Here is a 24,848-nt window from a genome sequence, read left to right as displayed (position 1 = left end):
GTTCCCAGATCGTCTCAGCATCGAGGGAAATCGCGCGAGCCATGCTACGCAACAGGGGCATCATCCAAGCCAGCAGGATGTTCGCATGCAAATCCCTGTATGAGCGGCGACGACTCTTCCTCCCAATGAATGAGACTGTGAGCGTTGACCATAGTCCACACGTATGGGAGGCAGAAGAAGCTGTCGCGCATGCTCGCTTCGAAATCGAAGCTCAGCGCTGATACGGTCTTGGTAGTGGATATGAAAAGAGGGGTTTTCAGTAAGGTCGTGCCCTCAATAGGTAGACAGCGTAGGCTACTCTATATACCTTCAGTTTACTGGCGCTCCATGTCTTGGCAGCCCGTTCAATGACCTGCGCGATCTCTGCCGTTGTAGGCATCTTAAGATCTGCCTCATGAAGCTTAGTATGGAAGTGCTCAATAACCTGAAGAAAGAGGAGTTCTGATATTAGTACGCTCATAATCGACACCTAGCCATCCTGTTCCCATACAGTACCATATCGATATTTTCCACCAGCTGCTGAAATCGAGGGTACTCTCGGAAAGGCGCGAAGGCTTCCCTCTTCTGCAGTAGTGCGTACACAAGTGCCGGATTGTGCTTGAGCGAGAACGTGATCATTGCATAGATCATTTCCAAGAGAAGCGCCACCAGATCTCCATATACTAAGGTGTCCGGGTCATCGATCGAGATATCCGCCTTCGACAAGGGGTAAAACCGGAGGGAAACTCTCAGCATCTGGTGATCATTCGAGTACATAGTCACAAATTCAAACCTTTTGTGCATTGGTGTCGTTCTCGCTCCCACCTTCCTCCTTCGTCTGGTCGATCAGCTTGAGATACCGCTTTGCCACCATCTCATAGAAACTGCTCAGAATGCGTTTAGGGTCTCGGGACAATTCGTCAACGTGATCTGAATGCGAAACTGACCTGACGATGCGCTGGGCAACAACGGAATGTACCCCCACAGCGACATTCGCAAGGTTTGCCAGGATTGCGGTGCAAAGCGTGTGACAATACACATCCTGAGAGTCAACGCCTTCATGTTAGTGGAGGGATATCGGTCAAAAAAGAGCTACTGAACCCCACCTTGAAGGTCGCCAGATTCGCCTGCACCGTACGGATCAACACCAGGATGGTGAACCCGCCGAGCGAAACGGACCTGATGATCCGTTCTGTGTACCATGGATGCGTATGGATTGTCTGCAGCAACAGCAGGTAATCAGCCATCTGACACGCTTAACATACTCATCGAGAACCACGTACGATCTTTTGAATGCTGTCTATAAAGTCTTGATCCTGCGTCAATAGCAGGAGAATAACGAGTAGAATGTAAAGGTGGATATAGTTGGGCTTGTTTTCGGCGTACTCGTATATCTGTTTCAACAGAGGGACGACCTGCAGGATACATTTCCGTTAGCTTCTTGCGACCCTCACGTTGGTCGCGTTCAACGTACCAAGCTTTCAGGGTCTGAACGCGACATGATGTAGGTACAGAAGCTCCGGTTGTAGATGAGTAGGGTGTACAGGATCATACAGCTTTCCTCGGAACTGATATTGCTATAGGATAGTAGGGATGATGAGCTTCTTGGCTGCAGATGTTAGTCTCATCATTAGCACTTACCTTCCCAGAGTCTGGTATATGTGTCGGAACGACACGTTGATGGTATTCTCATCATCCGTGGTTTTCAAGGCATCGTTCGAGACTGTCCGAAGGAGAATACCTCCCGGTCAGAACGGGCCGCATTATTTCGCTAATTTCAATGACGTACCATTGCTATCCCTTAATCTCTTGATCGCTTCCTTGAACTCATTTGCGAAATGTTTGGGGTCCTGGTTCGTCAAGAGGAGGAACAGCAGCGCGCTCTTGTCCCCCAGTGGCGACGGCTGTATTTCGTCTGACGGTCTCGCGGAAAACAGGTAGGAATATGCGCTGTACAGCATGCCTATGAACGACGTCGATGAGCGACGATGGTCCCTCGCCCTCAACATACATGCAAAAGAACCCACTCCCTGCTGCAACTGGTGGCGGCGGTCGATGAATGAAATTCATGAGAAGACGCTGTATCCCGCCTCCAGCAAAGTGTCTTGGAGATATGAGTAACACATCGGTGGTTCGTACACAAAATCAACGCCTACCTCAACCGATCCATCACAAAATCCAGAAAGTACAACCCGTCGCCTGCGTCGGATTGATCGTTCCTCAGCTGCATGGACGCCATGACGATAAGGAGATTCATAGCTTCTATGTAGAAGTCATGGTTGATTGGCGTGCTAGTGATGGAAAGTCAGAATGTCGAAGGTTCGAAGTGTGGTGAAAAGGACGTTACCTGACTTCTGCGTAGATGATCACTTGAAACAGCTCCTCTAGCAGCTGCTGAGCTCTCAAGCGTTTGTCTATTGTGCGGTGTAGGTGTTAGCAATGAGCGCCCGGTTCCTTGCTGCCGAGCTAGTTACCATTCAGCACATGCGAGTCGATACAGAGAACGTCGCCCTCTGACAGTTGCTTCAAAGTTGTTGTAATGCGATCCGCAGGAATCTGTAAGGGTAACGTGCGATCCACTGTGAAGGTGTGAGCGTACGAATCATTTGTGTCCCAAGAGTCGGATGGAGCACCCACTTTCGAATTGCTGATGTAGCATGATCTGCGACAGGTTGCCGACAAAGTACTTGACGCATAGCCTCACGAGAAACAACGCATTGTACGCCTCGAAAGTCCAGTCTCTGAAGGAGGGCTGGACATCAGCATGCCTGGTCAGCGGGACGCCTTGCTTTTGAAGAATGAATTTACCCTTCATAGGCCATCACTCTCATGTGCCGCATATGACTGAGCAGGTGCAGGAGTAAGACGCTAAAGTTGGTAGTCACAGAGTTCGTCTTGGCTAAATGCTGCATAAGTGACGGTGCATGTTGCTTGGAAGCGGGTGTTTACATACATATGCCTTCGCCCACCAGCAAGTTCAACATCTCCAAATCGAATGCTTCCTGACTGACGTGAAACCGGTGCACGTCAGATCATCGCACACCCTTACGCTTCGCTCCCACTGCACGACAGGACTCTAACCTATTCGCCGGCTGCGGAAGCCGGTCTCCGCTGAGAATGCTCCTCCAGAAAGACTTTCCATCCAAGAGAGACTGTCCAGACGCCATCTTTTGGAATGCGCCATAATGCTTATGCGAGAGGTACCGGTTTTCGGCAGGGGTGCGGACCTGGTATGATGCCCTCCGAGGTGGGGAGATGGGCGTATTCCGCACACCGGCGGTCCTAGCCGACTGCGTCGGAATGTGAGTAGGTACAGATGGCGGCCTCAAGTCCACTTTCAAGTTTCCTCGTCCTGTCGGAGATCGATTGGGTCGAGCAGCTTCGTAGGAAGTCCTTGTTGGTGTTTGGTCGGCACTGACCACTTTTTCCATATTGGCAGTGACCCTAACCGCATCCGCCTGCGCCGAAGGTGCAGGTGATGGCGGTTTGGAGGCCGGGGTCGCCGAACCCCTGCTATGGCCGCTTTCAGATTTCCCGCCCTTCTTCCTTCTTGCACCAGCCCCTGCTGAGAGGTCGGCGAGATCACTCCTCCCATCTTCTTCAACCTTCAACGGCGTTTCTTCGGCTTCACCGCGACCGGCCCTCCCGTTTCCCGCTGAGTCACCCTTCCCACCAATATCCGACAAGTCTAGCATGTGGGACCCGAGCGTGGCCTCCTCGTCGTCCGCCATCTTGGCGCCAGCCTTGAGAACCTACTACGGGTATAAGACGCTAAAGTGCAGCGGTACATTGACACCCCACGAACACCAATGGCAGTGGTGTTGGGGACAGCGGCGTTTTCCAGACCGGCAATGCTGCTCGTCCTTGGTGTACTTGAACGTGGTGCAATAACCCAACCGAGAAACGTGGCGAAAGGGAACGCGGCGGGGATGACTTCACGCTTCTTCACGCGTAGAACGGAGTAGAACGGGTGTCGGGGAGTGGCGAGGAGTCGGGGGACAGTACAGTAGATGCAATCGTTTGCCAGCGGCAATCCGGCGTCATACCCGTTTTCGGATAGATAAAGGAGAGCGAGTACGTCCAACGTCACCTGTTACATTACTTTTCGGCATTTTGGAGTTGCGAGAAACGTGGCTTTCATAATGGCGGCTCTCCGCTGTCAACTCCGCAAAGGACTGCCGGGATGCGGCCTCTTCCCAAGCTTTAAGTTCGGAAAGTTTAGGCAGCCGAACCACGTCGCTTCCAAAGCAGCGTCTACCTGCGCCCGCGCAGCTTCCCCATCTCAAAGTAGCAGTCGGTCATTTAGCTCTACGCCCCGGCCAACTCAAGCCCAGAGGCGAACGCAAATACGCATAGTGCCGAAAGACCCATTACCACCTCCGCAGCGCTTTCCTGGTTTTGGGAACGACAGACAAAATGGAGGATATCAATATTTTGAAAATCGTAAGCCTCTCCCTGCCCAGAGCCCTCGGGAAAGAGGCCTAGATCCAATGATTCGATCAGGATATTGAGCCTTTCCTTACAGGTCGAGGGCAGAAGCTGTATACCAATCCAAGATTCTGGAAATTCACGGGAGTAGCTGGGGCGCTGGGTGGTGTCTATTATGTGATGTGAGTCTGTAGTTTTGCTATAACGCCATGCCACAGTTGAGCAAGTGTCATAATGCCTACACAATCATCAGGCACCTCGAACCTGTGCCCGTCTCGAATCGGAAGCGGTTCATGAACGTCAGTCCCGAAACGGAAATGCTCATGGCAAAGCAGGTAATGCATAGTCGTATCCTTTGCCCATCAGATTTGACATGTCGGTTAACAAATGGGCTTGTCACTCTCCATGAAATCCCCAGGCGTATGAACAAGTGTTGCAACAGTTCCGGCACCGAATACTGCCTCCAAACCACCCTTACTCGATATTTGTGCGGAAGGTCGCACGAAATCTTATCAAAGGTGCCGCTTGGCATGGCTGGGAACACGTTTCCAAAGCGTACAAATGCTGATACTTCGAATCACAGTCTCCGGGCTCGAGGACCTCAAATGGGAAGTCCACGTCGTTGACGATCCGCAGAAGAACGCCTTTGTACTTCCTGGTAAGGAGATGCATATAAGGGCAATGTTCATTGTAATGGTTTCATTTCATAGCTTATTGACCATATGGCCCTGTCAACCAGGAGGCAAGATCTTCGTGTTTACGGGTTTGCTTCCGATTGTCGAAGACGAAGCGGGAATGGCAGCCGTCTTAGGGCATGAGGTGAATATCAGTGTCTGTTCTCCCTCGCGCCGCGACGTTCTCGCTCAACCCTCCACCAACTTCGACCGCTCCATCCAGATAGCCCACCAAGTAGCCCGTCACAGCGCTGAAAAATTGTCCTACATGACCATCACCACCATCCTCCAACTCCTCCTCGCCGCCCTGTTCGATCCCAACATGGTGTTAACCCGCATCTTTGTCGAGTTTGGGATCAACATGCCTTTCTCGCGGAAGATGGAGTCCGAGGCGGATTACATTGGGTTGCGCTTGATGGCGCAGGCGTGCTATGATCCTAACGCTGCTGTTAGGATGTGGCAGGTTGGTTATGCCGCATCACCATATCTTGCGCGGAGTAAGGGCCGAATTGATCTGATGCATGAGATGTGTTCACGTTCGTAGAGAATGAAGGAAGTAGTCAACCATAGTGAGGTGATGGCGTACCTGGGAACGCATCCAAGCCCAGGTAAGGCCACCTGTTTGTCGTCTTCTCCCTCGGTACTGATCTGATCGCCACCAACCAGGCAAGCGGATTGAAAACATAAAGGAGTGGCTGCCTGAGGCCCAGCTCATCCGCGAAAACTCCGACTGCTACCAGGTGACGTCGTCTTGATTCGGCTGTTGGTGCGTTTCTTGGCCACTCATAGCGCATCTTCCTATTTCCGGCTTGAGCAGATGGCACCCGTCGCATCGCGCTTCCGCCATTTCGATAGACCGATCTGGTGATCCGCGCCGCAGGGTCGAAGGCCTCATATGGCGTATGTTACATAGGGTTTTGTCCCGAGTCTGCGTGTTCCGTAGTTGAGGGTCGTTGCTGTCTAGCAGACGCCTTCGCCGTCCCTTCACGGCAGCTGTCACATTCCCCATGTTTCTACAATACTGTAGGCGTAGGCAGAATTTGCACAGTTCACAGTTTCATACATCAAAAAAGTATACAAGCAATACCAGTTCATATAGATATGTTCAAAGCATCCAAACATCGAACTTTCCCCACAACGTTATCGATCGTATTGTGAAACAACAAGGTCGATGAGACACTAAGGGAAGGCTCCGACCATCCTGAAACCCGTCCAAGGCAAGGCAGTCGTCCCCGCCATGACCAACAATCCCAGAAACTACCATCAGACGGAGGGGGTAGGTGGGGTATCTAAGATGATGGACGGGGTTGCGCAAAACCATCCAAAGTCGTGATCGTGGGGAGTAATCGCGGGGGCCCACGCCAGTAGCGACAAGTCTTGAACTTGGAGAGAGGGAGCAGCCAGCAGTGGCAGCCCCCGGGCCGATTTTGGGTGTTGCGCAGCCCACTCTCACCATATAGATCCGACGCTCACTTCTTTGCTTTGTCCGAGGGACCGGGCAAAGGCTTTGCTGGAAGCGCGTGTGCCTTCTTTGGCGTTTTCGGTGTTGACGGAAGCGCAGCTAGCCGCTCGGCCCTGTCTGCCTTTTTCTGCGCCTTCGTCTTCTTCTTGTTGTTCGTCGCCGCGGGTTGGACAGGCGCGTTTTTGAATTTCGTCTTCACGGTCAGATCTTTCTTCGTCAGAGGCATCGTTTTCTGCTTCTTTGCGGCGGGCGTGTGGTAGATCGCGGGAGGGGGCGCCCCTTTCCCTTGGATGAAGGGGTGGTACCCCGGGTGGTCGGGGTGTGTAGGTGGCCCGTGCAAGAGTACCGTACGCTGGTGGTCCGTAACGATTGAGTTGCCGAATTCTTGCAGTAACTGTCTTTGATACTTATTCGGTATTGGGGGACGGTACCCCGGGTAGCCGGGGGGTGGTAGACTGTCCCCGTCCCGAAGTTGGCGGCGCAGCACGGACGGCCTATTTTCAAGGACGTTCCGATCAACGGTCAGGATGTGAGCCAGCAGAGATTTATTGGACGGGCTGCGCTCGGGTGTGAGTCGGGGTGCCGGCGCTTTCCCGCCCACAGCAGAGACACGTGCACCCGAAGGTCCCGTGCTTTCTGTGGCGGTCTCCCCAGCATGCAGACGTTGAGCTGCAAGCAGCTGATCGTAAGCAGCGGCTAGGTGCTCCGTTACCACGCCGATCTTGGCTAAGCTAGCTGTGACGTTCGAGTGCTCATTTTGAGGATCTCGGATGTAGAGCTTCTCAGACGGTCGTCCTTGCTCAAACCCAAGCCCTTCTCTTTTCGAGAAGATCCAGGACCCTCCAGAGTCACCCGGCGCCAGTCCAAGCTTCAAATAATCAAAGCTGAACCCAAACAGCAGCAGAAAATCGGTCAACAGAATACCCAATGCTTCATCCGGAGGAAGAATCATAAAAGTGTCCGTTGTGTGGTCAGCGCTCGCTTCGCCTTTGTTTCGCCCGTCGGTGAGCAGCGGTCCGTCAGGATCGTGGTCAACGCTCCCTTCGTCTTTGCCAGTGACGTTCGCTGCATCCTGACGGACCGCTTTGTACCGACTTGCAAAGACATCAGGGTGAATGCGCAAGAAGCCGGCAACCCAACATGTCAGACCATACCCCCCGACGGATCCGTTTGCACCCACGTCCAGACCTCTGCAATGCAAGAACTGCTTTAGCACCATGACTAATGGTCGAAGCGCTGGCAACTCGGTCATCAATCCTTGAATCACTGGTACCGTCGCGATGCCGTTGGCCTGATTGAAGCTGATGTCCAATTTAAAGCCCTGTTTAGAGCCAAAATTCGAAAGTACACATCAGACAGGCCTCAAAGATGAGTTCCAGTGTAACAGGCATGTCATACTTACCGTAAGATAGTCCCTGCAATTGAAAATGGGAACTTTGGCCTTCAAGATGGGGCAGAATCCGGAGCACTGCTCCGCAATCTTGTTTCTGTATTTTTTCAACTCAGTGGCGGGCGCCCGAGGTTGAGAAACGGTCGATTTGCTTTGGTCAAGAATCACGAGATCGATGTCGCTATGAGCCAAGACTAGGCCAGTGGCGAAACTGCCAAAAACCCCCAAAGTGGCCTTCGGCGTGACCTTCTGGATCGCGGATTGGAATCGCTCGACGACTTTCGCGCGTGACGCGAGCTCCTCCTTTGTGGCCTCCATGAACTCGACAAAATCGAGAATCTCGCTGTGCAACCGCCGTTCCAGATTCCCGCTGTATATCTGACCCGGTTTGATCCAATGCACGGGTAGATGATGTTGATGATGGCGAATATCAACCGCGCGCATAGCTGGGGTCTTCGAAGCGAAGACGAAGTTGGAGGGTTGATCCGCTCCCGGTGGCCCACTACCCCCAACATCCGTTTCCCGCTTTCGCTTTTTGGTTGGAATTGCATCGACGTCTATGACCTCCCCGTCCTCCAGCTGAGAGGGAACTGGGGCACAGTCCATAAAACCTCGAAAGTTGTAAGCTTGAACTTCGTCACCCGTCCCATTTTGAGACCGCAGTTGTGTCGAATTCGAAATCGAAGGTTGTTGGGGTTGTTTGCGCGACATATTCGTTTACTTCGAGAGGCAGAATCTGAAACCTTTGTACACGACGATCGAAGCTCGGATATCAAGGGACCTTCGCCGGATTTGCGTACGGCAGAGGCTACGTCGCAAATAGACAACGTTCACAGGTCTTGCACTTCTCAACTCGAGGGAAATCGTTGGCGATTCGGGGTTTCCCGAAAGAGTTGAACGTGCGCAGAACGTGCGCAGAAAGGGAGTTCGATTTTAATACCAGAGCACGTGACTGGAGCTCCCGGTTGCTCGAAATGTTCTGGGGAGTTGCAATGGGAGGACATCACCTGCAAGAAACCTTCGCAGAGGATACGAATCTTCGGTCGCCGTCAGTAACACTCAAGCGTCGTTTGTTCAGCATGTCCCTCTGTCGCTTCCGGCCGGTGGCAGCGCAAGTTGTGTGCCACGCACATTCGGTTCGCACGTTCAGTGCGTCTGTTGCTCCAAGAAGCATAAGTGCTTGGAAGAAGGTAGATAACCCAGTCCATTGCAGTGTCATTCTGACTTACTCTTCACCAAACATATGCTCGATTTGGTTATCAGGGTGGAGGAAAGGGGAATTCGAGCGCTGGGGAGGCCTTTGCACCGACGATACGCGCGCGAAAATCAGTGAAGTGGCAGAACGAGGAGATCACCCTAGGAGACTGGAAGCCTGTTAGTGTTGTCGTGAGGGCCGGGTTACGTCTGTAAAAGCGGGAGGAGATCTAACTGGCGGTCGTCTTGCAGAGCAAAGCCGAAACGATAAATATTGGAGAGATCCTGCGGTTGCCTGAAAAGGTTCGACAAGGCGCGACAAACGCACCAGGCGGTCTGTATCCACCTGTCCTTGCACGAGAGGTGAGTTAGTTGATGATAAAGCCAGGCCGACCTCGGTCCTCTTTTTGCTTGAATGCTGACTTGCTGTGCTCAATAGGGCTTATCCGCGTTCATGTTACGGAAACACACCTTGGACGTTCTGTCCACGATCGAAGCAGAGAGTGCAAAAACCGAAAGCGAAAATGTTTATGTGTTGGGTGAGAGTTCGCGCGGTTCGTTTGAGCGGGGCATCAGTTTTGAGATGTTAAACAATCTCGATGTCGACTTGGAACAGATGGGCCTCGTGGGTCAGGGAAAACCGTCACCCTACTGCAAGCAGTGAGCCACTTCGTGCAGGCAGGGTGGATCCTTATTTATGTGCCGCAGCGTACGTTTGGCATCTCTGGTGCAAATTTTCTGACACACATGCTCAAACGCCTTCCATTCCAGCAATACATTGGGTCAACGGGACACAGCCATTTGACCCCCTTCCCACCGAAGACAATGCCCGCCCACAATTCGCACAACCAACGGTCGCTTCGCAATTTCTGGAACAGTTTTTGAAGATCAATAACGAAGCCGCGTTACGGTCGATAGCAGTCGAGGGCGAAGGGGAACAGACGGTGTTGAGCGTTGCGCAGGAGGGCATTGCACGGCCGGCAACTGCACAAGCAGCACTGGGAACTCTTCTGGAGGCTCTTGCCAATGATACCAAGCGGTAAGCTTCACGCCCATGCCGAATCAACGGGCTGTGATACGGGCGCTAACGCCACTTCCAGATCACCAGTACTGATTGCCATTGACCAAGCGAACGCCCTTTACGCAAAGACGGCCTACCACGACGTGGAGAGCCGAGCTGTGACTGGAGACCAACTGGCCACCATCAAGAGCCTCATTTCCCTCTTGAGTCAGGAAAAGCGCTTGGTTAGTCTGCCTACAGGTTCAGAAATCGTCGGACTTCTTACTGATTCGTCCTGCTTTTCCAAATATAGAAAAAGGGAGCCATCGTATGCGCGATAGACCGCAGCAACACGCAATTCCCTTCTCCATTGCTCGAATCCCTCATCGCATCCGCCCCGTCCGTCTCCACACCAGCAGTAGCGTCCCTCAAATCCCCAGAAGGCAGGCGAGCGGCTGATTTCTCGCACGTCGATCAATATGGCGTTTTGCTCTCGCCAAAGGCATCGCCAGCTAGCTATGATCCTCTCACAACGGCGGATAGCATCCATCCGCGAAACTTGAAGAGGATCGACGTCCCGATCTACAATAAGTTTGAGTTGGCGAGCGTACTGGATTATTACCACACTTGCAAACAGCTAGCGGGTGTCGGTGAGTAGTTCGCCTGACTGCAGGATGAAGGGAAAGGCAGTATCTGATCATTTCCCTTCCCTTCGCACAGATTCTATATCACGCGAGTACGTAGAGAAGGAATGGACAGCGACCGGGGGAAACGCTTTGAAGGTGTACAAGAGATGCTTGTCATTGTGAGATAAATGTACCAGAAACACCCTCCATGCGTCACCGACTTTAGATAGATATGAGCCCCGCTCTCTTAAGAGACACAATGCATAGATAGATATGATGCCCGCTCTCTTAAGAGACACAATGCACTCGCTGCACACAACGTCGTGACTTGGGCGTCATCGGTATTGATGTTTATTTTACGTAGGAACAGTCATAGACGGTTGTGCACAGGTGAGCCATGTAGTCAATATCATGGTTCGCGAGGTCTGCTGCCAAGGACATTGTTTCTGAGCGAGGTGTCGATCTGGTAAAAACCGAGTTATGCGATCAAATCCATCGAGAGAAAGAGAGGGTCGCACCGCAACCAGACAGGGAAGGTGGAATTTGCAAAGGTATTCAATTACAGAACTGGATTTTCGGAAGAAACTAGAACCAATTTCCAATATCCAAACTGCTTCCTTGTTTTCCCAACGCCTTCCCTCTGCTCCATACATAACTCTATGAGAGACCTCCCCCATAAATCCAAGCCTCACAAATCAAACGCAATGTTGATCTTCCTCAACGACGGACTCCCAGACTTCCTCCAATAAAGCGACGCCGAGTTGCTAACCGCCACCCCGCGCTCTCTCACAACCTCCGCCCACCCCCGCAGCGCGGCCGCATAGCAGCTCGCGCGCGGCCACACGGTGGCGATATCGTCCAGGGCTGGGAGGAGGATCTGTTCCAAGGTCGGCGGAGGTGGCTGGGAGGGAGATTGGGACGCGGTGTTGGATACCGGCGGGGATTTTTTGGCGGCGGTTGAAGAAAGAAGCGCGCCGTGGCGGGAGCTGAGGACCGGGATGGCGGGTACGGCGAGGAGGACGGCTGTGAAGGGCAGGGCGACGATCTGCGGAGGGGGCGGGATGGGTGGCGTTGACGCGGAGGGTGCGGTCGGGGTTGTGGGCGCTGGTGAGGTGGCCCCGGTGGAGCGTCGGCGGTCGGCGTAGATGGATTCGACGATTTGGTTAATGCGTGCGTAGACGGCGAGGCAGATGTCGAGGCTTGTCATCGTGGTGATCCGTGGGTCGGTTGGGATCTCGCCACGGTCTAGTGGACCCATGATATCGTGCACGACGCGCCCATCGGCGATGTGCGGGTGGTGGACGAGGGAGAGCGAAGCGAGGAAAAGCAGTAAGGTATGTACAGAGACGGGCGATGAGAGCCGGCCTGGCTCGATGACCGGCGGTGAACCCGCGAGGTAGACGTAAGGTCGGATGTCGGCAGGCAGTGAGTTGGCTAGCTGCATTAGCTTCAAATGGAGGGGCGAGACTTGTTCGCTGGCGGACTGTGGTGGCCGGGTCATGATGCGGAGCATCTTGCGCAGGAATATCGAGAGTCGGATGTGTGGTTGGACGCTCATCTGAGACATGGCGAACGATGCGTTAGCTTGCTGTGTAGATTTTTGAATCTCACTGTCCGCCGGAGATGTCGGGCTGCTAGAGGCTGTTCCGCTTGAATGATCGAAAATGGTGTCCGTGGGCGTACCGAGGATCGCCAACCTCCAATCTTCGAATCCCGGATTCTCAGGTGTTGGGTAGGGTTCTACTTGATTATCCGCCCCTCTGCCAGGTGTCGTAACACAGTAACGGCTCTCCAGAATCCCCTTCTCAGCGGCCAAAGGGTGCGGAACACTGCGACACAAACTGTGAGGATCAAGCAACGACTCCATGTATCGCCCTTCGTCAATCTGGAAGTCATACCCGGTACACAGCGAAGTGTACGTGTCGAGAAAGAACAGTCCCCACCAAACGCGTTTCCGCTCTTCCCGGCTGGCAACCATCCCATCCGTCTGCGCTGGCCGTCCATTGAGCACGTGATAGAGCGTCCCACACGGCTGTTCAACAGCGATTTGCTGTTTCTGCGCGATTCGCCATGTCCCAGGGAAAAGCTCCATCTCGCCTCCAGTGTTGACGGTGCAGCCAAAGGTGCATAGATCAATAAGGCAGCGCGCGACTACATCGCTTCCTTTGTGCAACGCGTCTCGGGCCCGACGGATGAATCGTTCCCCGGCCTTGATCCGACCACCAAGAACCTGCAGACATGGATGAGCCGAGAACAGAATGCCAATAGCGTAAACCGCGTTCAGCAGTGCTTCCGAAACCGCCCCATGTCCTTCTGGCGGATGGTTGGTCCCGAGATTCGAGTCGTCACCGTCAAAGGAGCCGACGTACCCACGCCAGCCGTCCTCCTCCTGGGTATCCACCATCGAGGCCTCGTCCGATGGCGTGCCCTGTTGGCTGCGCTCCCCAGCATCCGATAGGGGCGGCGGCTTTGGCTTTGCCACAAGCGAGGCGAAGAAGGCCGCTTCGTGTATGATCGGAAACGTCGGGTGGAAGTAGGTGAAATACAGGTTGAGAATGTGCAGATGGAAACCGTCGGGGAGGTCTCCGCGAATTGATTGCGGGAAACGTAGCTCCGGCGATATTAGCGAAGGCAGTCTCCAGGTAGAGTCGGAATTTGGCGTAGCTTGTTGTTCGGGTGCAACGGGTTGCGTGACTGGAGCCAACTTCCTCGCCTTTCGGTGCCTTGTCGTGTGAGACAAACCGCGGGGCCGGCGGTCGCCTTGCGGCGTACTACCATCGGGAGTCAAGATGGCGTCGGGAGCTTGAGCGGCCATGGAGCCGGATGGCATCGAGTAGGGACGGTATGGCCCCGCTTTAGGCCCTGCAGACTGTTTATCGGGGTAATACATCGGAGTAATGTTCCACTCCTGTTGCTCCAAAGTCTGCTGTTGCATAGCCCGCTGTTGCATAGCCCGCTGTTGCATAGCTTCATGTTGCATGGCTTGCTGGTGCATCATTTGCTGCGCCGACGCATACGAAGACTCCCAGCTCTGATTGTGTCTATCGGGTCCAGATTGCCCATAGGAGTTGGCCATGCCGTGCGCCGTCGGCTGTGTCCCGTCAGGGCTCATCTGTTGCATGACACCCATCTGCTGATAGAAACTGGCCCGACGGTTGGCATCTTGCAGTTGGTCATTCCCCATGTAGCGCTGTCCGCCGCTCAATGATGAGATCATCCGAGCGTTGGCTCTCTCCAATTCCATCATAGATCGTGACAAGTCAGCGGCGGCGACGCTGTTGTCGGAAACCTGTTGGCTTGAAGACATGCCGTTGTTCATCAGGATATCCATCTGGTGATTCGAGGCGATCGTGTCCCGTATGAAGGCATCTCCCGGAGTATCGCCAAACGAATTGCTGTAGTACATGGTCGAGGGAGATTCCACGTGAACGTGGGCTTCGTTCGAGCGACCCTCATGATACGCTTGCATGTTGTGTTTGAACTGGTCGTTGTCGATATCGCTCTCATCGCACGCTCCCTCATATATCTCGTCGCCGCTGAGATTTCCCGTCTGATATTGTCCACTGAACTGGTTCGACGGCCCGATATCGAGCACTTCGAGTTCACTTGATGTAGAGCTGCGTTTCGGGCCCCTCTTTTTCTGTTCGATGAACATCGTGCAAGTTGTGCCCGCTTTCGCGCAGTTACTGCACGGATCTTCCCCGTCGCAGCGTCGCTTCTTGGCCTTACAGCGATCACAAGACTGGGTAAGGCGTTTTCGAGGCTGCCGATGTGAAGTCAGCGTCGCGAGATAAAAAAAACGCGAGCAAGATGTGGGAACACTTACTTTCCCCTCAAGTGGGGTAAACTCGTCCTGAATCTCCTCCGGAGTGTATTCGTGCTGCATGGATTCGCAACAGCACACACAATATACCAAGCTTGACGCACGAAGTGGATCAAGGTTGCAAGCCGAGATAGTTCGATAGGGTCCGCAGTCGAGAACGAGACCGTTTCCAAATGCCGGAGACGTTGCAGCTTTTTAGGGCAGAGTGTAAGAAGTATGATACGAAGCCTATTACGCAACTGCTCCTCGTAAGAAAGCAGTTCAAGGTACAGGAAGGAATGGCACCGCGATTGCCAAAGAAAAACGTAGACAGGCAAGCTAACCTCGTTCGAATGTCACACCCTCGACATTGGAGGGGCCAGATATAAGAACAAGGGAAAGTTGATGACCTCGATGAGTGCACAACGACCAGCGGCTGGCTTTCCACCACACCCCGACTCAAAGGCCCCGACGGTGTTTTTGTGTTGACGCAGGTTGAGGATGTCGGCGGAGGATGGCCTGCTGCGAGCTCGAGAGCGACGAAAGCGATCGTAATTTTGTTCGCGATGATCGGCCGATTTTCAATTGACTGGTCACTGTACCGAGAACCGTGCCTAAGATGCCAGATGTGAGAGATCGGCGCGTGAGGATCATGACCTCATATGGCCTTCAAAAGGGTGGGAGGCAGGCATACTGTACTGTACATCTGGTCGAGACCGGTCGATGTGATGCCCTCAGATACCCTCTCAACCCCACTCACGAAGCAGGAGTCAGGAACAGGAGGTTCCATCCAGTGACGGCCGGGCTGAGCGAGGGCTTACCTTTGGTGTCGACTTCAATGGGGAAATGGTTTGTAGGCGAATCGAAGCCTCTGAAATGCAGTCAATGCGAACGTAAGAATGAAAGAGACGTTTGGCTGGCGATGATTTGAATGCACGGGCGGAAGCGGATGTCCAAAGCCACTATATACTGCAGACGTAGTCACGTTAAAAAAATACGTTCTCGATGTGCGCCGTAATATGCAGAATCTCGGAGCTCCAAACTCTTTGAAATTCTTGGCATTTGTCGATTTGTAAATCGAAAGGACATCTGGATACATATATATAAGGAGGCAATGCACGTCTGCCACCCCCGCTGTTTCTAGAAAGTATCTCCCGTCCGAATTATCTGGAAAGCGCGGAGGGAGGCTGGGAGACGGTTTATTGGTCATGTCGAGGAATAAAAAAGATATCCGTGAGGAATTAGCCGAGGACCCAGCACGGGCCGTGGGTTTGCCCCGCTCTTCCGCCTTCCAAGGGGTCAGACTTAGAGCCAGAAGTTCAGCTGCGTTACCTCCCCGGTGCAGGTGGGGCTGTGCCTGGATGCATGTCATTGTGTCAACGTGCTGTCCTCGAGAATCGGGATCGGGAAAGGACGACGAAAGATCGGCAAGCGCTACCGAGAACCGGAGCTCACAGGGCTCCGGTGATTTTGATTTACCGAGGGTTCGGTCCGTGGTGAAAATGGACTCTTTTTGGGAATGGATACATTTCCTCGGCGTTGTTTTTTCCTGTTCTGCACCCAAGACCGCCGAATTGCATATAAGCACATGTACATGTTTGTTTGCCAACCCCAACGTATTCTAGCTGAGGGACTTCGAGCTCAGTGATGTTTGCTTTTGTAACAGCGATTCGAGCGGTAGCGAACAATCATATGCCCTTAACAGGCGGGCTACATACTGTATATATTGAGCTTGCACTTCACCCGGGAAACCGAAGCTCCCACATCACCGATGCCGCATACCGTACATACATACATGCACGTAGATCAGGATTAGATGTTGCGGTAAACTGATATGCAGGCAGGGAGAGCTGGAAGCTGCTGTCATCTTCGACGCGTTAGTCCGAAAACATGCTGCTCGATTTCGGACATGCACAGAGATGCACCGCTTGCACATGCACAGTGTAATCCAAACGGCAAACAGCCATGCTCAAATGAGTACTGGGCCCAGAGCTCAATACTATCAAGCGACGGACAGCTTCAAGCTCGGCTATCACACGCGTATGCCTTGGAAAGGCAAATCGTCTTCGGATTGGTGGTGGTCCAAAGGCAAAGGCAAAGGGAAAGGCAAGGGCAAGGGCAAAAAGGCCCGCAAAGATGAAGAGCCAGAATGGCCGTCGTCAACCTTCCTTCTCACAACGGAGGAAACTGACCAACGCACGCACTTGGATGACACCGTCGTCCGCTCAAAGCCATACGAACGCCTGCTAGACATCAGCGAGTTCTGGACGGCCGATGTTGAGAGCAACAATGCGAACGGCGGCAACACTTCCGGGAACGACGAAAGTGGTGGCAAGGGTTCGTCGCCCGCCCGGCAACGCCCACCCACCCTCATGCAGCTATGCGCAGTCGTAGCCGCCCGCAATCACCACCTCCTCGCCGGCGTCGGACGTGTTCCCTACACCGGCGGGAAGCTGATACTCAACGAGCTCTACCTCCACAACGCCAAGCTTACACCCATACTTCTCAATGCAATTTTAGGCGCATATCCCGAGGTGCGCGAGAAGAATGCAAGGCTCGTGCTGCGAGGGACGTTTGATCGCGATGGAAGGGGCGGGGCTTATGATCCGATTTTGAGGCGGATTGCTGCGACGGATGGGTTCGTTGATGAGGACGATGAGGATGGTGACGTACCCGGCACCGGCATCCCCGCCAGCATGAATGTGGGCATTGTGGGCCGGTACGTCACGCATTTGGATGTCAGCAACACGAATTTTCGGGATGATATGGCGTGGTGCTTGAGTGGACTGGCTGCGCTGAAGGTGCTGGATTTGTCCGGCACGGATATCGGAGATGAGGGGATCCGAAGGATGCTGAGGCCTGCCTTGTATGCTGGCACCCGAACTGCGGAGCAAGCGAATGTGCCCGTTCTGGATCTGGATGCCGGTTTGCATATTGAGTTTGAAGAGGCGTCAGCGGCATCATCGCAGGAGCAAGGGGTCCTGACCGTTGTGCTGAGCAGTCTGTCACACCTGAACCTATCGAAAACACTTGTCACCGAATCATGCGTCGGCTATCTTATCCGTCTACCGACCCTGCTGGCAGTGGACTTGACGGGAACGAAACAGTCATGCATCCGTGCGTTTCGCGAGAGGGCCGGTCTGGCAATGGAAGGCACTGCCTCCGGGCATCAAACAGACTGGTACACGCTCCCCCGAGGTATACCACTTTTTCCGACCCGGCGCACGAATGGCAACGCAGCGGCTCCAACATGCGCCATCACTGCCGACCAAATAATCCGAGTCGCGGGACTCACAACGCCTGCCCTGCCCTCGGAACGCATCCGAGAAATCCTAACAGCAGCGCATCCCCTACCACCAGTCCAAATCACAAAGGAAACAACCGCAGCCGACCCTCAAAACCACCACCGCACAGAACTCTGGCACTACCTCCGCAACGCCCGTCTCACATCCAACGACACGCGTGAGACCACAATCACTTTCCAGCCACCCCACCCATCCGCAACCTCCACGGCAGCAAAACAACCCCGTGTTCGAACTGTTTTTGGGTATCATGAAACGGACCGCGTCGTGCCGTCGCTGGCTAGACAGGTCATGGATGATGGGCTGGTACGCCCGGCAGTTGTGGAGGACGAGGGTTGGAGATTTGTTAAACTTGCACGCGACACGGGTGGGCAACGTGAGAGAGAGGATTACGCCGTGCGACCGAAAGCGAAGCTGGCGACGTTGAAAAGAAGGGAGACTACAGGCACGGTAGATGTGCTTCCCGCTATGAAACGCCCGAGGATGTGGTTGGAAACTACCATGTTCGTGCAAGATATTGCAGCGGCCGAGATTTCGACATCAGGATCGAGTCTCGTTTTTCCTGGTGCCCGTGACCCTCTTGAACGAACGCCGCCCGACGACATGTCGTCCCAGCAAACCCTCGTCTCGGCGCACATCCCGCATACCTCCTCACCGCCGCTTCAGCCCTCGGTTACCGCGGAACCCAAATCATCAATAGCCGCCATTTTCCGCGCTCGAAACGCATCCAGCACCATTGCGACAGCACCCACACCACCTTCCACCGCCGCAACGCCGTCCAAATCCAACCCATCGTGTGCCCCAACGACACCCTCAACTCAACAACGCAGGAGCTTCTTCTCCCGCTCGTCGGCAGCACCGCATACGTTCGCGCAGAAACAGACGCAGCGCACATCGCACTCCCAATCGCCAATCGGCGAAACACCGCCTGCCGTACGCCCGCCGGTTATGCAAATGCCGCATGTCTCACATGTCGCGCCGCCTGCGCATATCGCGCCCGCTGCTGAAGCTATGGCGGTTCCTGCAGCTACGCCGCAGGCGAATAAGACACGTGTGCCGAGAGGTATCCTGAGGCTGAGGCAGCAGCAGAAGTGAGTGCGACTTGCAAGCCAATGAGGGCAGTTCCAAATAGATTGCTTGGAGAATACCGCCAGGACATCATAGGTGAACCTCACCTCTTGCCCTCTGCCGGCCGGCTCTCCCTGCATGGATGTGCAGAGCGAGGAGGATGTATATTAGTCGTGCTTTTGGCTACCGTCCTTGGCGTATTCATGTTTAGCTTCCTGAGGGGATCGGGAATCACGAATGGCCTATTTGCGACCACTCGGAGTCGGTCGCCTTGATCCTGTTTTGGACGGGGATGAATACATTTGCATTTGTATTGGCGGGCTACAGCGGTTTTCGTTGCATCCTCCGAGTGCAATGTTTCTGTCCTCCTTTACAAGCGCTTTTGCCCCAGCGGACTGCCAGCGTAGGAGATAGCCCTGACCCAGATGGCTACCTAAATTTTGCAAAGTACTTCCTAAAGGCAATGGAGATCATAAAGTTTGCGATTATGTACAAACACCAAAATGCTACGCAGCTACATACATCCAGTAATATGCCCACGGGGCCGACGACGCCGAAATCGGAGCGCTAAGCGCAATCTATCAGGGGCCATCCCGTCGTACGTTCTTCGCTGGGCCCCTGTGACGCCGAGGTTTTCATCAGAGAGAGGGCGAAGCTGTGCAGGAGATCCAATCAATCAGACTTGGATTGGAGCTCCGTTCCAGCGTGCTGCAATACGCGGATAAGCCCATGCGTATTACGACGGTGTTCACGCCGCCAAGCTCGAGGTTTGGCTGGACTCTCCGATACCGAAAGTTGTCCATCCAGGTGTGCCTCCCACTCGAGGTGTCGAGTGACTCACCCCCAGATATCATGTACCTCCCCAAAGACCCCATTCATTCCCCATCCCTCCCTAGGCCAACTCGGCCATCTCCGACCGAATCTCATCCCACGCATCATTGATCTGCTCCCCAATCTCGCCCAGCTCCGCTATCAACTCGGCGACCTCCTCCGCGTAATCCTGCACACCGAGATCCGTTTCCGATTTACGGATTTGGTACATCGCCGTCTATCGACGTAAAGAATCCACCATCAACATGTTTATCCCTATATAATGCCAGTTGTGGAGTGGGAGGACAGCGTACCTTCTCGAGTTTTGCCCGTTCCCAACTCTGCAAGTTGAGAACCAGCTTAGCGAGATCATCACGGCCGAGGTCGCGTAATGCAGACTCTTGAGCTTTGATCTTTTGGGAGAGGGATGAGAATGAGGCGGTAATGGTTTGAGCAAGAGTTTGGTACTCTTCGGATGTGCTTTGGCGGGTTACGTATTGTTGGAAGCCTCTACGGAAATTTCGCGGCATCGTCAGAAAGGGCATGCTCATCGCTGGAGAAAGAACAAACGGCAACTGACGCAAAACGATACCTTTCAAACTCCTTGTAAGTCTGGACCCGTTTCGATTGCAGGAGGTTGCATTCGTGTAAGCAGTCGAACGGCGTTCGGGGTGAGCTTGTGACGGGCATCTTCTCGTCTCCAAGACTGCTGGTAGCGGTCTCAGTGCGGTGTTGCAGTTCCTGTCCCGCGAGCATGTTGCCAGACGTCAGAGACCGATTGGGGCTTTGATTGTTGAAGTGTTGTAAGGATGGACAAGTGAGGAAGCGAGCGAGATTGCACGCTGTTGACAGGGTTGAATGACCCATTGACAGCGTCCAACTTGCTGTCAACAAACTTGGACTCGGAGGTTGACGTCCCCACTCCCACAAAGGGACGGCATCGCAAGCGATGCCACCAACAAAGAAGCAGCAACGACGGTTCTCGCCATACAGTACTCCGTTGCAGAAGCGTCGAGCTTCAGTCCACGATGAACCAGGCCCAGTTCGGAGTCAGTCGTTTGTTCAGCCACCGCAAAATGCACAAAACTCAACGGAATGGGCAACACTTCCCGAAGTCGATACGGGAGCCCCAGCCGTCCGTTTGCAGAAGTTGAACGACGCTCTAGAGCTAAATAGAGCGCTGCAGGAACAGCTTCGCGAACAACTGAGGGATATTACTCGCCGGAAGCGAGAGAATGAGGATGCACAGGTGGGATGCTTTTGGTCCGCGTGTGACGGTGCTGAGTTTGCGGGGCAGCTGACCCAGCGCTTCCTACTTCCAGAAGAAGGTGGAGCCGTTGATAGAGCCAGAACGTCCTCCTTATCCGACTCGTCATTTTTCCATTGACTTTGAGGATGCGCGCGACGGCTCGGTATGTTCATATTCCAAGCCTAGTACTATCGAGACTTCACAGGGTTGACCATATTATTGAACCAGGTCCCACCCGACAACTACGACGTCCAGATCGAAAAACTGCTGTTTGGACGCTGCATCAAAGCGGAAATCATATACAGGAAGGGCCGATGTACGTTGAACGGATTGTTGGCCTGCGTCACAACATGGTTGACCCCAATCTGAGCGAATAGTGCTTGTGTGTAGGGAAGCCGACTGAACACGAGGCACTTGTGAAGGCGATCGATTTCTATAATAAGAAGCTAAGGTGAGATGTTGAGCAAAGATCGCTTCCCGGGCTCCTGGCTCATGTGGTGCATAATTCCTCACGCAGATACAACCGACAGACAGGCGAAATTGACCCGGGGTTGGAGTCTACATCGGAGGAGTTCATTCAGCTCTTGGACTGGGAGGCCGTGTCTGGACTTGTAAGTCTCAAATTTCGCTCGATGGACGCTAGGCATCAGCAACCGGACTAAATGACCATCCAGGTTGGAGAGCGGACTGCCGCCGAATGTAAACGAGAATGGATCCTCAACCGCGGTCAGCTGGCACGAGGGCCCGTCGGAAGCAGGAAAGACTTCACCACCAAGGATATGAAGAGATTGAGGCAGGCGGTGGCGACATATGGGGGCCGAAGTTGGGATTTGACTGCCGAGTATGTTGGGGTGAGTACTTGTTCACAAGCGCTGGTAAGGTGGACAACCCTCAAGCTCAATCCACAATCAGAACGATGCAACGCCTATCCAATGCTTTCGAGAGTACCAGATCAAACTGACCAAGGATGTTAAGAAGTCAGTTGCCGCTGCTCCATTCACGTTCACCAGTAGTGCAGCACCTATCTTACATTCGCTTTTCTCTCGCCGCCAGTCGCCCATGGACAGATGAAGAAGGCGTGATCCTCCGCCGTGCAGTTCGCAAATGGGGAACCCGGTGGTCACGGGTAGCGGAAGAGGTCCCCGTTCGCACCGCTGCCGAGTGCCGGCATCACCATGGCAAGATGGTCACTGACGAAAAAGCGAGGGTCAAAATTGGGAAGTTCACGGAGCGGGAGGATGATGTGAGTGGGAAAGGGGTTCCTGGTTCTTCCCGTAAATTCGTCCGTCATCTGCCATGAATCTGAACTTTTCCGTCTCTAGTTTCTAATTGAACACGTCAAACACCACGGAAGATCTCTCGGGCTCTGGACAACAGCCGCCGCCATTCTAAAACGGACTCCTGCTGCTTGCCGCGATCGATACGAGCGCACTCTCACAATTCGGGATTGGCAGAAGGAGGTACGCCGAGGTGGCATCTGAGGCTGGGCGTTTGATGCCGTTCGGGATTAATCCAAAAGGACCGGTTTTGTGCAGACTTTCCAGAAACTGCGGCAATTGGCAATGGAAGATCCAGACGCCCAGCCGTGGGCCAAGTGGGCGCGCGAGCTCGGGAGTGCCGATCATATGGTAACTGCAGAACCACCTTCACCTCAGCGCTTCATTTCGGACCACGGGGGGCCTCTCGGACTCACCCACCCCTTTTTCCCACCTAGGTCCGCCACTACTACCACATGCTCAAAAAGCGGGGCTACTTCAAACCGCGACCCGACAAAGAAGCGCTGCAGTACGTTCAGCTCAAATTGCGCCACCCGCCTCAGAAGGAGAAGGCGGCAAAGCGCGCTATGGAGGAGGCGACATCAATGGCTGTCAGGGAGGCCACGAGGGTGGCTGTTATGAAGAAGAAGGGTGATAAGAAAGGGGGTCAGGAGGATGGCGAGGGTGGGGAGGATGATGAGGGTGAGGAGGCGCAGGGCTAGGGTGACGAGGAAGGCGCGTATGATTTCAGCGGTAGCCTCCCCTTACGTAGCCTTGGTTATATTTGAAAAGCATCTCCGTATGTTGGGAGGACGGAGACCGATGCAATGAGAAGCGTATCACCATATTCAACGTCACACACTGAAGACATATGCTTCTACATGAATTGTCGTGACCTAAGTAAACTATGTATAGCTAGGCTGCCCTTCCTCTTGTCATTATAACATGTGCATCCTCGACACTTTCCTTCACACGTAAACAGTAAAGTACGTATTTACAGCCAAGCCACTCCCTAATCATAAATAGAGCCATGCAGAAGGGGACAGGTCGTTAGTATGCCATCTCGGCGCCTGGAACCCAATCCATTCAAGTCAGGAACACTCACCAACGGGCCTTAAAACCGCGGCCGTGCACCTCAGCATCCCGTGCCACCCAACCAAGTCCGACACCTCCACATCAACATCACATCACATCAACCGTCCCCAAAACGATCAAGATGGCATCTAATCACCCAACCGATACCCATGGTACTCAAACTCATACGCCGGTGTCCCATCTGCATTGAAATGGAACCGCTCAAAGCAGTCCTGGCACCACACGCACGGGTCGCAGTCTGCTCGGACGTCTCCTAGTGTTACCCAACTGAGAAAAAAAGTTGGTTTACAGATGGACGAGAAGGCTAGAATGATAGATGGGCACTTACGCGGCGATACGGTACTCGCACACCTGGCACCGCGAGGTTGCTGTCGCGCGTGCTTTAGTCACGAGGATTGCGCGGGGATATTTGGAGGGGTTATGAGGGTCGGCGGGGGTGATCGATCTGATAGCGAAAGAATCAGAAGCTATCGTGCGGCAAAGATACGGGAGTGTGTCCAAACACGCACCTGATCTCATCGAAGTAGAGAACGTGCTGGCAGCACCCCTGGTGAACGAACAGGTATGCGAACCCCGGCCGGACGCAGAGCTCCCCAAACGTGACATCCGTCATCGCCTTGCTCGTGTACGCCGCTAACCTGCGCTGTTTGTGACGACCATCCTGATGTACCCACTCGATGATCTTTCTATCACACAGAGGCCCAATAAGTCCTTCGTTCCCCCTTCACAGCATCATAATCCTCGCAAAACAGCACATACTTGCTATAATCCTCAGCATCCGGATCCCTCAAATCGTTATAAAACACATCCTCGATAAAGAAATACGACGGGCTCGTCCGCCGTTTCAGGGTATTCAACACGGTCGGCTCGTCGTCATCCAGGTGCAAAAAGTCAGTCGGGCAGTGGAATGCGTCGCGGAGGACGGTTAACGGCTGTGATCCGAGGACGTCGAAGGTCGCGAGCCGTTTTTCGTGGTTTTTGTGCCGGTTGTAGAAGGAGGCGGTTAGGATGACTTCGTCGGGTGGGATTGTAGTAAGCTCGCCTTCCTGGGAAAATCGGAATGTTTGACTGACGATGGTTCATTCACCCCCGCAATACCGAAACACCCGACATACCCTTTCCTCATCCTCCCACTCATCATCCGAGGGCTCAGACGGCTCCTCCCCATCCAACCCTCTGTCAATAGGCTCCCTAGACGACGCCTTCTCCTTCCCCGACGCCGCCGCTGCCCCCGCACCAACCTCCACATCCTCCCCCAATGGTTCCACGGGCGGGACAAAAGTCGTATCGCATCTCTTTCGCACGTCCGCCTGCTTCGCTGCGCTCAACTTGTATTCCGTTGTAGTTGAAGCGAGGACTCGCCCTGATTTGCTCCGGAAATCACTGATGTTCACGAGTTTTGTTGGACGGTTCATGCTGGTCCTTCCTGACTCGGGAGCGAGTTCCTGGCCGTGGCGGACGTATGTAGAGTGTGCTAGCTAGCCGTTGTCCGGTTGCAACGAACCCGAATCCC

General features: G+C 53.8%; 10 protein-coding genes across 10 annotated transcripts; 4 read left to right on the top strand and 6 right to left on the bottom strand.

Moving 5' to 3' along the window:
• Window positions 1-20: 20 nt before the first annotated feature.
• EV422DRAFT_337823 (Dymeclin) lies at window positions 21-2,391 on the bottom strand. Its single transcript, XM_053066430.1, has 13 exons — window positions 2,327-2,391; window positions 2,136-2,241; window positions 2,007-2,069; window positions 1,769-1,942; window positions 1,621-1,702; window positions 1,454-1,556; window positions 1,263-1,394; window positions 1,086-1,199; window positions 927-1,021; window positions 773-863; window positions 496-696; window positions 308-424; window positions 21-227 (listed from the first exon to the last, which is right to left on the bottom strand). The coding sequence occupies exons 3-13, from the start codon at window positions 2,047-2,049 to the stop codon at window positions 45-47; spliced, it is 1,335 nt and encodes a 444-aa protein (XP_052920940.1). The 5' UTR covers window positions 2,050-2,069; window positions 2,136-2,241; window positions 2,327-2,391; the 3' UTR covers window positions 21-44.
• A 361-nt stretch (window positions 2,392-2,752) lies between these two features.
• On the bottom strand, window positions 2,753-3,916 carry EV422DRAFT_337673 (uncharacterized protein). Its single transcript, XM_053066429.1, has one exon. The coding sequence runs from the start codon at window positions 3,708-3,710 to the stop codon at window positions 3,012-3,014; it is 699 nt and encodes a 232-aa protein (XP_052920939.1). The 5' UTR covers window positions 3,711-3,916; the 3' UTR covers window positions 2,753-3,011.
• Window positions 3,917-4,616: 700 nt separating this feature from the next.
• EV422DRAFT_501896 (peptidase family M48-domain-containing protein) lies at window positions 4,617-5,836 on the top strand (the record flags this gene model as incomplete). Its single annotated transcript, XM_053068233.1, has 7 exons — window positions 4,617-4,742; window positions 4,826-4,925; window positions 4,991-5,065; window positions 5,147-5,226; window positions 5,305-5,544; window positions 5,626-5,689; window positions 5,748-5,836. The coding sequence occupies 7 exons, from the start codon at window positions 4,617-4,619 to the stop codon at window positions 5,834-5,836; spliced, it is 774 nt and encodes a 257-aa protein (XP_052920938.1).
• A 1,383-nt stretch (window positions 5,837-7,219) lies between these two features.
• Window positions 7,220-8,377, bottom strand: EV422DRAFT_501867 (uncharacterized protein; the record flags this gene model as incomplete). Its single annotated transcript, XM_053068228.1, has 3 exons — window positions 7,220-7,473; window positions 7,621-7,864; window positions 7,946-8,377. Coding segments are annotated over 3 exons (930 nt in total), but the record flags the coding sequence as incomplete, so codon positions are not given.
• Window positions 8,378-8,937: 560 nt separating this feature from the next.
• Window positions 8,938-11,023, top strand: EV422DRAFT_337536 (mitochondrial ribosomal death-associated protein 3-domain-containing protein). Its single transcript, XM_053066428.1, has 9 exons — window positions 8,938-9,123; window positions 9,197-9,307; window positions 9,380-9,490; window positions 9,567-9,666; window positions 9,744-9,836; window positions 9,899-10,166; window positions 10,228-10,372; window positions 10,441-10,777; window positions 10,848-11,023. The coding sequence occupies exons 1-9, from the start codon at window positions 9,013-9,015 to the stop codon at window positions 10,934-10,936; spliced, it is 1,365 nt and encodes a 454-aa protein (XP_052920936.1). The 5' UTR covers window positions 8,938-9,012; the 3' UTR covers window positions 10,937-11,023.
• A 418-nt stretch (window positions 11,024-11,441) lies between these two features.
• Window positions 11,442-14,639, bottom strand: EV422DRAFT_510203 (uncharacterized protein; the record flags this gene model as incomplete). Its single annotated transcript, XM_053068910.1, has 2 exons — window positions 11,442-14,393; window positions 14,580-14,639. The coding sequence occupies 2 exons, from the start codon at window positions 14,637-14,639 to the stop codon at window positions 11,442-11,444; spliced, it is 3,012 nt and encodes a 1,003-aa protein (XP_052920935.1).
• Window positions 14,640-16,182: 1,543 nt separating this feature from the next.
• On the top strand, window positions 16,183-19,085 carry EV422DRAFT_337093 (uncharacterized protein). Its single transcript, XM_053066422.1, has one exon. It carries the CDS (start codon window positions 16,475-16,477, stop codon window positions 18,950-18,952), a length of 2,478 nt encoding a protein of 825 aa, XP_052920934.1. The 5' UTR covers window positions 16,183-16,474; the 3' UTR covers window positions 18,953-19,085.
• Window positions 19,086-19,817: 732 nt separating this feature from the next.
• On the bottom strand, window positions 19,818-20,491 carry EV422DRAFT_572305 (DNA repair REX1-B-domain-containing protein; the record flags this gene model as incomplete). The annotated part of the gene is made up of 3 exons (XM_053073101.1): window positions 19,818-19,973; window positions 20,050-20,245; window positions 20,328-20,491. The coding sequence occupies 3 exons, from the start codon at window positions 20,489-20,491 to the stop codon at window positions 19,818-19,820; spliced, it is 516 nt and encodes a 171-aa protein (XP_052920933.1).
• Window positions 20,492-20,684: 193 nt separating this feature from the next.
• On the top strand, window positions 20,685-22,962 carry EV422DRAFT_572304 (uncharacterized protein; the record flags this gene model as incomplete). The annotated part of the gene is made up of 11 exons (XM_053073100.1): window positions 20,685-20,984; window positions 21,058-21,147; window positions 21,213-21,300; window positions 21,375-21,435; window positions 21,502-21,595; window positions 21,659-21,835; window positions 21,897-21,961; window positions 22,038-22,227; window positions 22,307-22,444; window positions 22,520-22,612; window positions 22,699-22,962. 11 exons carry the CDS (start codon window positions 20,685-20,687, stop codon window positions 22,960-22,962), a joined length of 1,560 nt encoding a protein of 519 aa, XP_052920932.1.
• A 501-nt stretch (window positions 22,963-23,463) lies between these two features.
• On the bottom strand, window positions 23,464-24,750 carry EV422DRAFT_572303 (snRNA-activating protein of 50kDa MW C terminal-domain-containing protein; the record flags this gene model as incomplete). The annotated part of the gene is made up of 5 exons (XM_053073099.1): window positions 23,464-23,602; window positions 23,664-23,780; window positions 23,845-24,021; window positions 24,095-24,381; window positions 24,451-24,750. 5 exons carry the CDS (start codon window positions 24,748-24,750, stop codon window positions 23,464-23,466), a joined length of 1,020 nt encoding a protein of 339 aa, XP_052920931.1.
• Window positions 24,751-24,848: the final 98 nt, after the last annotated feature.

The sequence above is a fragment of the Fimicolochytrium jonesii genome, assembly GCF_025526975.1.
Source record: "Fimicolochytrium jonesii strain JEL569 chromosome Unknown EV422scaffold_43, whole genome shotgun sequence".
NCBI lineage: Eukaryota > Fungi > Chytridiomycota > Chytridiomycetes > Spizellomycetales > Powellomycetaceae > Fimicolochytrium > Fimicolochytrium jonesii.
This window is presented reverse-complemented; position numbering and strand designations above follow the sequence as displayed.